Source organism: Camponotus vicinus, unplaced genomic scaffold (assembly GCF_025532165.1).
Source record: "Camponotus vicinus isolate PSW18456_S1 unplaced genomic scaffold, iyCamVici1.0 SCAF_12, whole genome shotgun sequence".
Classification (NCBI taxonomy): domain Eukaryota; kingdom Metazoa; phylum Arthropoda; class Insecta; order Hymenoptera; family Formicidae; genus Camponotus; species Camponotus vicinus.
Window position 1 is genome coordinate 16,324,616 of NW_028141948.1, and position 13,837 is coordinate 16,338,452.

The 13,837-nt window shown below is 35.0% G+C and overlaps 3 protein-coding genes across 6 annotated transcripts in view; 2 read left to right on the plus strand and 1 right to left on the minus strand.

Moving 5' to 3' along the window:
* LOC145963425 (uncharacterized) lies at positions 1-8,542 on the plus strand. 3 transcript variants are annotated; one of them, XR_014436163.1, is made up of 6 exons: positions 1-437; positions 510-872; positions 950-1,253; positions 1,370-1,653; positions 6,044-6,330; positions 6,429-8,542. XR_014436163.1 is itself a non-coding variant. In XM_083085347.1 (5 exons), the coding sequence occupies exons 1-4, from the start codon at positions 303-305 to the stop codon at positions 1,624-1,626; spliced, it is 1,059 nt and encodes a 352-aa protein (XP_082941473.1). In that variant the 5' UTR covers positions 1-302; the 3' UTR covers positions 1,627-1,653; positions 6,429-8,525. The 3 variants fall into 3 exon arrangements, 2 of the variants coding, with proteins under 2 accessions (XP_082941473.1, XP_082941472.1); XM_083085347.1 differs by lacking the exon at positions 6,044-6,330 and having other exon boundaries at positions 6,429-8,525; XM_083085346.1 differs by lacking the exons at positions 6,044-6,330; positions 6,429-8,542 and adding an exon at positions 1,891-2,134.
* LOC145963423 (uncharacterized) overlaps positions 1,846-13,837 on the minus strand; it is an 18,639-nt gene continuing 6,647 nt past the window's right edge. The window contains exons 5-21 of one of the 2 annotated variants that reach the window (XM_083085345.1): positions 12,752-12,912; positions 12,480-12,611; positions 12,209-12,388; positions 11,887-12,123; positions 11,087-11,629; positions 10,444-10,656; positions 10,212-10,375; positions 9,737-9,884; positions 9,236-9,350; positions 4,253-4,312; positions 4,057-4,178; positions 3,819-3,959; positions 3,477-3,681; positions 3,243-3,391; positions 2,935-3,150; positions 2,617-2,718; positions 1,846-2,474 (exon numbers count right to left, since the gene is read on the minus strand). In XM_083085345.1, the coding sequence (XP_082941471.1) occupies positions 2,391-2,474; positions 2,617-2,718; positions 2,935-3,150; positions 3,243-3,391; positions 3,477-3,681; positions 3,819-3,959; positions 4,057-4,178; positions 4,253-4,312; positions 9,236-9,350; positions 9,737-9,884; positions 10,212-10,375; positions 10,444-10,656; positions 11,087-11,629; positions 11,887-12,123; positions 12,209-12,388; positions 12,480-12,611; positions 12,752-12,912 (2,972 nt within the window). In that variant the 3' untranslated portion in view covers positions 1,846-2,390. Of the gene's footprint in view, positions 2,475-2,616; positions 2,719-2,934; positions 3,151-3,242; positions 3,392-3,476; positions 3,682-3,818; positions 3,960-4,056; positions 4,179-4,252; positions 4,313-5,838; positions 7,925-9,235; positions 9,351-9,736; positions 9,885-10,211; positions 10,376-10,443; positions 10,657-11,086; positions 11,630-11,886; positions 12,124-12,208; positions 12,389-12,479; positions 12,612-12,751; positions 12,913-13,837 lie in introns of those variants that run through there. The other variant, XR_014436162.1, reaches the window with a different exon arrangement.
* The window catches only part of LOC145963426 (uncharacterized), a 12,328-nt gene continuing 8,337 nt past the window's right edge, over positions 9,847-13,837 (plus strand). Inside the window, exon 1 of the mRNA XM_083085348.1 lies at positions 9,847-9,880. The gene's annotated coding sequence lies outside the window, so the exon portion shown is untranslated. The remainder of the gene's footprint in view (positions 9,881-13,837) is intronic.

Sequence of the window (13,837 nt, forward strand, 5' to 3'; positions counted from 1 at the left end):
AGGATCATCTAAAAGCGGGCCGTGACGTCTTTCATCATTTTTCATTCTTCTCTCTGAGGGAAAGAGTGTTTGCCAAAGTCACGGAAAGTAATTATCAAGCGCATTGATCTAATCTTTATTTCTGTAAACATTAAGCTGATAAAACGCATTAGTTAATGTTGCGTCAGATATGAGTTTCCACAGTCTTGCAACGTGACATATGACGGTGCGAGAAAAGTCTAACCTAAAAAAGGACGTTCTTGACATAACGTAATCGGTATTATTGTCTCCGATTGCCCACAAATCTCGTTAAACGATGAGCGATGCGTATCAAAGGCCTGCTACTGTTGCTGATCTGCATAGCAGGAAGCAGCATCGTTTTCATTGCTTTCAGCAATCAACGACCTTCCATTCAGACCCTAGTGACGGAAACTCACAAACAGTTGCGGAACTTCCAGGTAAATATATTGTTTGACAGAGAAACCATTTGTCTATTTTCATTGTATTAATTGCAAGGTATCATTTTTAAGGAAAATTTGAAAGACGTTGAGGAGAAACGTCTGGTGACAGATTCCAAGTATCTTGCGTTGCTTGGTCTGGATGGTCAGACAAGCACTACACCAATCAGTCTCAAGCCTCAGAATGTGACGGTTGTGTCACTCGTAAGGCCTGGAAACGAGCAATATATTCATGGCTTTGTTAGAAACATCAGCCATTTTTTGCCAAATAATAGTATTGTGATTTATAGTGTCGGTTTGAATGAAGAATCCTTACAAAGTATTAGACTTGCTTGTAACTCTACGAGATGTAATGTGATTCACTTTGATCTAAGCCCATTTCCTGCTCATGTCGAAGACGACACACTGCATGTTTATAGACCTTTAGTTATTCAAGTGAGTAATAACCTCTATAACACCCTTATAGTTTATCAGAAAAGTCATATTGATTAAATCATGTTTTTGTATCACAGACAGCTTTAAATACGCTAGGTAGTATAATCTATATGGACTCAAATGTGCGCCTGAATTCTTCAGACATTTCAAAATATCTTTGTCCAAAATCTGGAATCTTAACTTGGCCTACAAGGCATGCCATTAGTTCCCTAACGCATCCAAAGATGTATGAATACTTTCATGCCTCTGCTGAGAGTTTTTTCTTTCTCCCATTGATTAGAGCATCATACTTAGTAATTAGTAATTTTAAAGACATTAGGGAAAGTGTAATGCTGCCTTGGGTCCAGTGTGCATTGACGAGAGATTGTATTTCCCCTATTGGTAAATATTTTTTATTTATGCATTTATAATAATTCTATAATTTCTATATCTCTCAGATGTATCGATTTTTTAATTGATTCTCTGAATATTAAATTTTCTTAACTGAATTTTTGTAGGTGCACAATCGGCGGGTTGTAGGTTCAATAAAAAGCCACAGTATCGATACTCTGGCTGTCACGCGTACGACACTTCTGCATTAAATATAGCGTTGGGATTGCATTTTAACTTTGATGATACATATTATGTATACAAGGATCGGGAGACATATTTTAATAAGATTCAACCCGAAGAAATCACCGAGGAGTACCTTATGATCACGCGGCAAAATAATGCCACTGAGACCAACGCTAGGAATTTCATATCGGAACGTTAAATTTTTTTTGATCTCAATTTATCTTAGGTATGTCGAACAAGCACAATTTAATTTAAGATTATTAAGCATTGAATTAAAACTATAATAAATAGCAGAATGACCAACAATCCTGGTTTTTCCTTTCAAAAGTATTAGATATCGTTTTTAAATTCTGAATTTGTAAAATTTCCACTAAGGTTATCATTTATTTATATTTTTTTCTACAATGTCAATACATTATATCTACTGTAATTCGATGAAATAATGATATTACATACATTGCAGTCTTATTACATTTATTTATAAGGCACTAAACTGTCTCAACATTTGACATAATTTATGATTCCATATACTTTCAATGATACAATATAATATGCGAAAACACAAACTTTTCTCGGAGCCGATAAGAGTTAATTGGATGACAAAATATTTTCGTAAAATATTCCTCTTGTCTAGTATACTATATACAGAAGATCTAGTATACTATATACATACAGAAATAAAACATTAAATATTTATCCTAAAAGAACGTAAAGAGCTTTAAGATCCTTTGACACACTTGTATACTTATTTTATAATCATCATCAAAAACAATCGACATAATAATATTGTTGAGATAAAAATATACGCAACATAAAGAGAGATTTCGGATTTTTCTGCGAATTTGTCTCTCGTCGGCTCTAGTTTCTCAACATACATCTCAATATTCACAATGGAATGCGTGAATGTATTAAAGTATAATCGTATAATTGCGAAATCGGTGCAGGTATTCAGCATCGTACGATTTACATGATCATAGATTTTTCTTCTTCTTGAAGTCGTTCGATATCAGATTTATTCATGAAGTAATACGAGGGTTGCCGAGATTTCTAAAAGTTAAAAAAAATTAGCTCTGTATCTTGTGTATATGTGTATGTGTATGTGTGTGTGTGTGTGTGTGTGTGTGTGTGTGTGTGTGTGTGTGTGTGTGTGTGTGTGGAAAGCATTTGTCATCCGATAAAAATGACTTACCAAATCTTTGACGGTACGTTTCGCGCCAGCCGTGATTAATATATTACTCAAGACTTCCACGGATGGTACTCCCATTGCGTAATGAAGAGCTGTTCTTTCCAACTGAAAAAAGAAAGACATTTTTTTATGCGTTACTAAAGTGCAGTGGATCTTTTCTTTTTTTTAATCTTAAAGTATTTCGTCAATCGCCTTTAAATAATCTATATCTTACGATTAAATGATTCATTTTCTTATCTTTTTTTTTATCATAACTCACGGAATTAAACTAATTTTATTTTATCATCCTAATTCATATATATCCTTTTAAGCGATTCATACATTATCGCCGATACGTAATGTTTCCGGATACATTCTTGCGATAAATTTAACAATCTCTTCATTTTCCCAAAGCACAGCGATGTGGAGTGCACATCGACCAAGCGAATTCTTTCCGACAGCCAACAATTTTCCACCTCCGTTATTTTTGTTCAAAAGCTCCTTCACACGATCCACATCGTTGGCTCGAATTGCAGCATGTACCTCCTCACGTTGATTCTGTCAAACACATGAGATAATCCAGTTAAGCCATAATTTAAAAAAAGCAAATAATAGTTTGTTATCTTATAGATTTGTTTGCGCTAACTTACCACATAATTAGGAATCGATTGTAGAAACTGCACCGTAGCTTCGTGTTCTCTTTGCGCAGCAACGTCGATGATGTTTACTTCTTCATCCTCTGCATCCAAGATATGATCGTAGCCCTCCAGCAAAAGTTCAACCAATTTTTCAGTTTCACCTGCGTATCAAATATGGTATGTGATTCTCTTATTATTTTCTACTCGAAGATAGCTTATCGTTAGTACATTTTGAATTTTTTTTACCTCTCGCCGCTAGATAAACAATGTAGTGATCAATCTCTTTAACGTTCTCTTGAATGTTTGCCTGTTCAGCAATATCTCTAGCTGTCCGATATAGTTCGTCCCTGAAACCAACGTTAACTTGCGTTTCCAGTAGTAGGTGATATAGACCGTCCTTTGAATAGGAACGAATTGCTGCGAAATGAATCATGCTTTGTCCATGTTCATCCTGAAAAATATTGTTTTCATTTTTATTTCCTATGCGAAGTAATTGTACTTGTTGCAAGGACTCAGCAGAAACTAAATCATAGGTTTTTCTCTAAGAAATATTGTTTCATGTTAAAATGTATATTTTTATTCACGTACTCTGTTAGGATTGCTGAACGTGGACTCAGGTATGTCTGAAGCTGGACTTCGGGGATAACCGGCGTCTTCATCGAAATTTTCATTATCAATATTTTCCAAATTTTCTTCTTCACGATCAGGTATAATGAGAACATCGGATTCCTGAGGTCAGAATAATAAAAAATAATGTAGTAAAATTCTTCTCTAGAGCTATATTTTATAGTATTCAATTTTTCTATTGTTTCAATCAGACATATACCTGTTCGTTGGCTTTGTTCTTGCTAGCAAAATTGTACAAGTAAGTCGCAAGATATGTGACCGGATCTTTTGGGCGCGCGTTAGCAACTTCCGTTAATCCTTTAATTAATGGATCACCCAATGCTGGAGAATAATTGATTTCGTTACAACGAATTCTATAATAATATGAAAAATACAACACAATTTGCCATACTTACATGATGCTAGATAACGTCCTTCTTCCGTCCGAAATATCGGAATTTCGGCTTCATTATCATCTGCAAAATAAATCCTTTAAATTATTGTGGATTAATAATGAAAGCATTATTGCGCATAATTTTATCTTAAGAATTAAACATTTCAGTTAATAATCAAAATAAATTTTTATTATGTAAATTTATAGCATGCACATTATTTTCAATGTTAACAACCGCAGACTATTAACTGAAAATAATTATTGCTACTTTGTATAGACAACACGAGATTTTTGTAAATTTTAATTAAATTTTACTTTATTTTATTTTATTTAAATTTTAATTTTTTTGAAAATTTCAATTAAATTTTAAAAAATCTTAAGTAAAGTTTTTTATATACATACATACATATATATATGTATGTGTGTGTATTCTTTTTTATTTTAAACATCTTCTATGATCTAAGAATTATTTGTGATGCAATAATACTTTTCAGTCTTGCAAAAAGTGTCCCAAGAAACTCTTGTGCATAACCACTCGGCAAAACGTGACAGAACACGTAATTTAGCTTTGCTTATTATACAAGTTCAAAATTTAAAATAAACAAGCAGAGACAGACATAATTGAACAACAAACACGATTGATTGTCTGAAAAAAGTGCATTAGTGATTATCTATGTAACATGATAAATAATTACGATTGTCAAGCAACAGACGTTTAAATGTCAATCCTTATATGAATGTATATCGGTAAAAGTAATCTTTTTTTACCGTTGAATTAAATTTTTATATTTTATGAATATTCTTTTATTAATATTATATTATAATATTATACAGCAGAGAATATATTATTTACAAAAATATATAGCTTTATTTACACATATATATATATATATATATATATATAAAATATGATGACACTTAGACGCCTATTGATTCCTTTTTATAATTAACAAGTTCACATTGAAAACCTACAATAAAATGCAATAAGTAAGGGATAAAAGACGGATAAACGAGTTTATTTTAAAACGAATAGTAACATTGGAAAGACATGTGCTTCGTCATTTTTGTTTTGTGTGAACATCGACTCGTGCATTACATATAAGAAAAGCTTTTGAAAAAACTTTAATATTTTTGAAGCTTGTTGTGCCATCAGTATCGCATCGAAAAATTCCAATGTTTTCGATTTTACATGAAAATAGCACGTACATGCTTAGAATACATAAATATATATACATAATAAAAAATATATTTATAAATATAAAAAATAAAATAAAATATAGTTTCTAATTTTTAATAAATTCTTATAACTCTTAATTGTAAAATATGCTTACGATTTCTTAAAATATATGGGAATCCTTTGTGTGTGTATATGTATATGTGTGTTCACAGATAACATTTTTTATTTGTATGTTGTATTTTATTTTGTTATATTTTACCTCGAGAAAAATTCATGTAAAATCGTTATTTATAAAAATATAAATATTACATTACAAATATAATTTTAAATAATTTGCCGAATTTTCAAACAAAGATTTACAATGCACAATTGTGAGATTTTGTGCGACAATGATGTCGTGTATATACCAATAATGCTGATTGTCTACTAACCTAATCAGCAATCCTGTATTCTCGTCGCCGGTTAATCCGATTAATAGAGCGACTACGAATATGATTTAGCGTAATTCATAAGAGAGACGCTGAGTTTGCACGAGAGAAAACAAAATAATGTTCACATATCTTTCCAATGCATTTCTCTCTTTCTCTTTCTCTCTCCCTCTCGCTCATTATAGCCTAAATTATTTAAAAATTTCAGTCTATGAAGAGTAATTGACTGTCAAATGTTGGCTAATAATTATCACAGGAAATTTCCATGAATAAGCGTAAATCCTATTTATAAAAAGACTTAAGAGAAAAGAAAGAACAGAGTTTCTTGAAGACAATCGACAAGAGAAATTACTGTTCAAATATAAGAATCAGGTTGTGCGCATAAAAGAAAAATCTTCGATAAATGATGATTGATTATTTTGCTTGTTTTAAATATCTATGCAAATAGAGTTCTTCCATATAAAATTTCCCAGGATAGATTGATGATTTTTTTATGTGAGTCATTTAAAATACATTCCGCATTTTACATACACATAGAAAATGCGTAATTGTCATTGCTGATAATTCTCATTTTATTTTCTTTTTTTTTTCAGTTTGTCTTCGTTTGCGAAATATGGAAAAGAAAATAATGTGATTCCGGATCGTCTTCAAGAATTTAGAATCTAATGTTTTATTGTCTCTCGTAATCGTTATTGATTTCTCTATTGTCGATTTGTTTTGAGATTCCTCGACGCGTTTGTTCGCTTGCGGAATATGCCAGTGATGAGATTGGCGATCTTCATCGAGTTGTTCAACGACAATTCTTTTTCCAACGTGATGATATTATGCATCGCTCTGGAGAAGTCCTGAAGGGTCTGTAGCTCAGTGATCGCTAGCGACTGTTGATTGCTGATCCTCACCATATCTCTCTTTATGGTGTCGCGTACACATAGACCGCGCACCACGCATAAGTGCCGCAGATTGTCGGGTGTCTTCGAGAGTTCTGGGAGCCGGACGATCAGGCAGAACCTGAGAGTATTGCCGAGAGCGTGCGGACGCGCAGTCAGGAAACCAAGCTTCTGATCTCGCTTGAAGTTTAGTCTCTGATCGAATATCATCATCAGCTTAGCCACTCTGACATAAGCGCGACCTACCAGGCCTGGTCGGTTCTCGCTGGTGCGACAGATGATCCTCAGATGATCCTGAACATTCACCCACGCGGCGAGATCGCCAGCTGTGGTGACGTACACGCCACGTCCGTAGGGCCAATGCTTGCCATGAAGTCGCCGGTCGTCGTTCAGCTCGTACTCCGTGATCGGTAACAGCAAACCAGCTGCCGCCAACTGCGTTCGTATTCGACTAGGCTGATCAAGAATCTCGTTGAGCGTGAAGTATGTGCCGGCCTCGTCCTCGCTGCTGCCTTCCGCCATCAAATCGGTGATCTCCGGGCTCATCAACTGATTAGTAATCTCCCTCTCAACCTCTTCCAGTTGATTGACTGTTAGTGTCAATGGCAAACTGTAGTCGGCCAGATTTCGGGTGTACTCTAAAATACCGGCTTGGATGAATTTACAAGTTGGATCTAGATCGTACTGTGCAATAGCAGTGACGATCGATTCATCTGGCAGGATCTCCACGCTTCCCTCGTTCTCGGTGTTGAAGAAACGCGGTGACGGATGATCGAGTAGATCGCCGCTCGCGGTGACGCAGTGCAACTCCCGGATGAAGGGATCGAAGAACTCCGTGAAGACGACGTAACTCTCGAAGTCGGGTGCCACAACACCGTAACCTGCATCCTCATCCGCAGCATTGCTGAGATTGGAGCGGGCGCTGTTGGTCTTACTGCCATTGCCCGTGACGGTACCGTACCTTTTCAGGGCGGGCCAGATCACGTCAAAGAGATTGTGGTCCATGCGAGTCACACGGTGCTTGATCAAATCGAATACGGGCCGTTTCAAGCAACGAGCGACTAGTGTACCGGCGTTCGACGGTGTCTTCGGTATCGACGATCGCTGGTTGCCCGCCAACAATCGGAAACATCGCTCCAGGGTAGTCAGGATCTCGGGCTCGCTCACGTCACGTCGGGCTGAGTAGGTATCACCTCCGGGAACTGTAGATCTCGGCCGAATCGCAGCAGTGGTAATTGAAAGAACAGCCGGATCGCGACGTTGAGGATGTGGATTGACGCGAAAGAGCGAGTAAGCAAATTTCACGGTTCAATGATTAGTGATGATTATCAAAGAGTCGAGTTTTAGATGAAATATTCCGCTTAAAGACGGGTATAAAACTGACTGGGTCAGAGCTATAAAACTGCTTTGCTGTTTTAGGATGGATCAAAAAATAAGGGAAGATCCCTGCTTTTATTGTGATTTTTATTTATAACTTATGCATAAATTGGACTTATTATGTTAAAATAGAAGCTAATGACTATTTTTCAATGTAATTTTCGAGAATATTAATGCACTTGTTTTACCTTGGCACAAGTTTTTTTCCTTTCGATCAACATCCAGCACTTTCGAAGACTATATTAAAAAGTAATCATTAGCTTCTGTTTTAACACAATAAGTTCAATTTGTGCATGAGTGATAAATAAAAGACGTAATAATACCTTTTACTTCTTGATCCACCCTAATATATATCTTATAAATAATGTAATAATCCTTTGCGTGTATCTAATGCTGAAAAATATTTAGTTTTGTGAAGAATAAATATTTTTTAATCTCAAGAACTTTATGAGATTAATATGCGATGCACTTTAAAACTGACTTATAATCGGTGTTTTCATAAAAAATCATAAAATTTTTTACCAATAAATACATTAATTATATGTATATATAGAACTTAAATATAAAAATATTGGATAATCAATAAAAAAATATTGGATAATTAATGAATTGATACTATTACATCTTAGCTCGACCAACTCGCTGAAATGTTAAGTGTCGAATTGATTACGTGCGATTATAAAAATAATCGAAGCAAATAAAATCATTCCACAAAATCAGAAAGTCAGTAAAAGAAGAAACACTTGTGCGCTCAACAAGTATTTCGATTTGGATTCTTACGCGATATTTGAGAGACGTTTTGATTGCGCTTATCTAAAAAAAAGTATAAGTATATCTATCATGAACGAAACTGGACATTATTAAGATAATCGAGAATTAACAAAGTTTCGTGTGCGGAGGAAAGACAATCAATGGATACTTCACGAAATCGCGACACATAACGTACTCTTGTGCTAAGTGCGACGTTGTCAGAGATTTTTACAAAGATTCCGACTTAAATCGGAACGATTCTCAATCACAATACACGAAGGATGACGTCGCGAGGAGAAGTGCCCGGATAGTTTGCCGCGCGCGACTATTTTTACAATTATTACCAATTAGTGCTCACTATTAAAATACCTCGATTAAACAAATACCTTTATCCGTCAACATTTCGTCGGCGAGCCTTTCGCTGGCCCCGAAATCGCGAAGAAGTCGTTTGTGCGATAGGTCGCTTTGATTTTGCTTGTAATAATCCGCTTTATGTCCGAACTACACGATAAAAAATAATATTTTATTTCGCTTGCAATACTAGATTTGTGAATATTTATTAGTCAAATAATTCACTATTATTTATTAAAATATAATATGTATTTATAATTCTCTTTAATATTAAAATTATTATTAAATAATTTTAATATAATTTTTTTTAATATTAAAATTATTATTAAATACTTTTAATATAATTCTTCATTAGAATAAAAAATAACTCTATTTTTTTCGTTAAAATTAGAAATTTTTTCTTACAGAAAAATTAATTTTCTGTCTTAACTATAAGATTCGAAATTTTTCTTTCGTTGAAAAATTTACTTACTTAGCAAAAATCATGCGAAATAATAATGAAGATCGTCTAATAAGAACTAATAATAAGAACTCACGTTGTCTTTTATTAAAGGATTGGCGCCCAGATGCAGCAAGAGATTGTAGTAATGGCCGTTATCCGCAAGCGTCGCGGCGTAATGCAACGGAGTACGTCCGTCGAGATCGATTGCATTGGCGGTTTCTGGAAACCTTCCCGCCAGGTATCTGAATTAGGTATAAAATATTAAATCTAGTATGACGTGGATTGAGAGACTGCAGGGTTTATAGCTTGTCATTCATAATGAGAGACTATCGTGGCATGAGTCGGGATGAATCGTGAACTGACATTGACGATTGGCGATTGGTTGGTAATAATTAAACGGTCGGTATATTATATATAAGGAGCCAAACTCTCTCTTTGTTTTATTGAACTGCTGAAATTGATTCTTCAAAGTGTCGTAAGATAACGAGGTAATGGATTCGCGGCGCGAATAAAAATAATATGTTAAATATATGAGTTAAATATGTTGTATTCGAAAATATGTCAAGTACCTGATGACAGCAGTATTGCCAAATACAACTGCAACGTGCAATGGCGTTGCACCGTGAGGTGACGATTCGTTTCGCGCCACCGCGAATTTGCGCCGATCTAGCGCGCTTTGCAAATCACGAAGATTTCCCTCTCGCGCTGCCACGTGTACGGCATGAATTTTTCCCTAATATTAAGGAATGACATATGTTATACATTATACATATTTTTTCTTAATCTATAAGGATAACGTACCATGTAAGCTGGTACGTTGTCAATGAATGCCTGGAGTTCCGAATTTCCGGACTGCCGTCCAACCAATCGTCGGCCTTCGCCGTTAAGAACCAGAGCCGCCAATTGTTCCATGTTGCCGTCCTTCAATAGGTTGTCCACTTCCAAATCGTGGGCCATGCTACCTTCATTTAACTCTACTTCGGCAGCCTCCTCGTGTTCGCCAACAATAACCTGCTGTCATATTTAGGTACACAATCATGCGCGCGACTAAGTTCGTAGGCTGGTGGATCAATAGGAGATATTAATCGCATGTGGGAATTTTACATGCGAATCGATTGTCTGTCTCTTGCCGCGCCTACGCGTACGTTATGTATGCATATCGAATATCCGTAAAAAAGAAAAAAAAAGTCTGTTGATAACGAGCCGAATTGATTTCTATCTAAGGAACCATTAAATATGTTTTTCCCAGTTTATTAAGAAGTATATTTTTTTTAATTTAAAGGATATGTATATTATTATTATGTGCAGTTCAAAAAATGTATTACTTTTATACACAATTAATACATAACAATTCCAAGCGGACATAGATGGAGAAATCCCGGCTTCTTCTTTGTATTATACAAGGAACAGTGCGGTGATTATGACAAAACGATTAAGACAATACCTGCTCTTCGTCGACGCCGGAATCCCCGGTGCTGGGTTCGTTTCTATCTTCATGCTCAACAATGGTTTCTTCGCTGACGGCGATTTCTTCGATCTTCGGGGATTCCTCGTCGATCCCGTCCTCATTAACGGCGGCCTCAGGCCCGTCCTCCTCGTTTTTCGATTCCGCGACAGGTCCGATTACTACGTCATCGTCCGAAGATGCCTTCTCTTCGTCTTTTGTTTCCTCTTCCGTATTCTGTTGCTCTTCTTCGTTCGTTTCTTCCTCATCCTCGTTCGCAGCTTCCTCATTCTCATTCGCGGCTTCCTCATTCTCATTCGCGGCTTCCTCATCCTCATTCGCGGCTTCCTCATCCTCATTCGCGGCTTCCTCATCCTCATTCGCAGCTTCTTTTTCTTCATTCGCCTCATTCTCATTTTCATTCTGTGCTTCTTCCTCGTCTCCATTCGGGGTCTCGGCCTCGACCTCCTCCTCCTGCTGCTCGTCATCGGCTCTCTTAATCTGTTCCACCAAATCTCCCATATAATCCTTCATATCGTAGATCTGAAATTGCGAATCGGGACTCCCCCCTTCTAACCAAGAAAAAAAATCTCTACCGTTCTACTCATTCCGGATGCGATGCTACATTTTGACCGGGATTTCTATGTCCGGCTACGCGTGTGATGAGTGCACTAAGTAATTACTAATCAATAGAAACATATATCATAAAAAAATGGATATTGTCAGCAAGCTTAAACAAGCAGAATATTGTGCGATTAAAAAAAATTGTGTAATTAAAAAAAAATTAATAGCAAATATACCTCCTCACTCGAGCCATCCTTCGTTGTGGATTCAGCGCTACCGAAAGCACTGTCAACGTCATTGCTGCTAACTACCTTTTTCATTCCTCGCATAGCGGCCCGTCCTAACTCCAGGATTCTCCAATCCCAACTTTTCGGATAAGCAGCAGAGACTCGAGGTGCATCTGGTATCACCGATAAATTTGACAAGTCTACGTCTGAAGGGCGATTTTTGTAGAATGCAGGCGCCTTTTGTCTCTGATTTACAACAAAATGCATAAAATATAATTATATCAAGATTTGATTTTGTTGGCGATTATTTTTTTTGTAGATAATCACTCACGTTATCTAATTTACTCTCGTCAGCTCCATGTTCAGTCAGAAGATCGTACATGGCGCCATCGTCTTTAAGTGCAGCTGCATAATGCAGTGCTGTCTTTCCCTCGTTATCCTGAGCTGTTACCGTTTCAGGATTTCTCTCGAGAATTTCACGCGCAATATCCGTGTATCCCAAACCAGCGGCCTTTCGAAAAAAAACAAGAACGATTTGAATCACTTTTGCTTCTTAATAAGTTAAAAAAAGATTTATCGAGCAGTTATCTTGAGATTTATACCTTATGTAAGACATTTAAACCGTTACTATCCTTGCCGCACAAAACAATAGGCGAAACAGGTCCTTCCAATTTTTGCTTGAAACCTTCCAAGTCGTTGTTAATGACTGTTGTATGGATGTCTTTTATTGTACCCTATAAGGAAGTTGCAGAAATTTTATTCGATAATTCTTGAAGCAATCAGGTAACAGATATATATTGATATCTTTATGGTTTTATAAATAAAGTACACAAGCGAGAAATAATTTTTTGTCATACTAATTCTGATAATATACCATGATAAAGGGTGTGGCCTCTAGAAATTTTCTTATTCGAGGATTGTTGCTGGTTTCGCATTGAAGTTTGGACCCATGTCCCTCCCATAGCATTTGCTGCAATTTTCCAATGTCTCTATTGTGTATCCATATCCTGATATTGGAAGGCTTGAAATCCAGACCTGGAGCACAAGAAACGTTATGATTCAAACAATATTTTAAAACATAATTTTTTTCGTGTTAAAAAATTGACATGCCTAAATTTACTCTTGTTATGTTAATAAAACTGATACTATTAAAAATATTTTTCGAGAGAGAGAGATAATTAATTAAATATTATAAAATAATAAAATATTAGACAATTATAATAAAATATTAGATAATTGTATATAATTGATTTTTATTGCTTTTTTGACAACTTTTGAGAATCACTTAACAAATAAATCGTAAATTGGTTTTTACTTATCGTATAATTGTTACAAAACAGTATATAACAGTATATAGAATGTGATTCAATCGTTTTTTTTACGATTGTCATTTAAACATTGACAAACTCACTAAGCATGTACTTATAAGCAGCACAAATCCTTGAATCGCTGTTATTAAAGATATTAAATATTTGAAATACTCGACACGAGAAGTCTATAGTTCAATAAATGTCAGCACAATTCTGTTAGAGAGTGCTATATGTGTTTTTATAACAAGGAAATTCCGTCAAAATATAGGAATATAAAAATCTTTTTAAAGACTAAACATTCTCAGCAGATTTATTTATTATAAATATAACATGAAAATATCTCAAAATACTTATATCTAATGACTTCGTATAAGAATTTTATTATATCAAAAAAAATCAGAGAGTTTTTATGGAATTTTATTAGGATTATTTAGAAAATATCTTAAAAAATTCTCTCTTTGATCATTTTGCTCATAAATTGTAAGTAATCGACAATCAGCTGATAAATCAATGCGAATTATGTGTATTTAAAATATATTGAATATGCAATACATATATATATATATATATATATATATATATATATATATATATATATATATGTATATATATATATATATTCTTTATTATAATTTTTAGTGGTAAAAAAA

What these genes read in the sequence shown, in the direction of transcription:
- LOC145963425 (XM_083085347.1), top strand. Translation starts at nt 303, where the DNA reads ATGCGTATCAAAGGCCTGCTACTGTTGCTGATCTGCATAGCAGGAAGC. An exon ending in AACAGTTGCGGAACTTCCAG is followed by an intron (nt 438 to 509) that starts GTAAATATATTG and finishes ATCATTTTTAAG; the next exon opens with GAAAATTTGAAAGACGTTGA. An exon ending in ATAGACCTTTAGTTATTCAA is followed by an intron (nt 873 to 949) that starts GTGAGTAATAAC and finishes TTTGTATCACAG; the next exon opens with ACAGCTTTAAATACGCTAGG.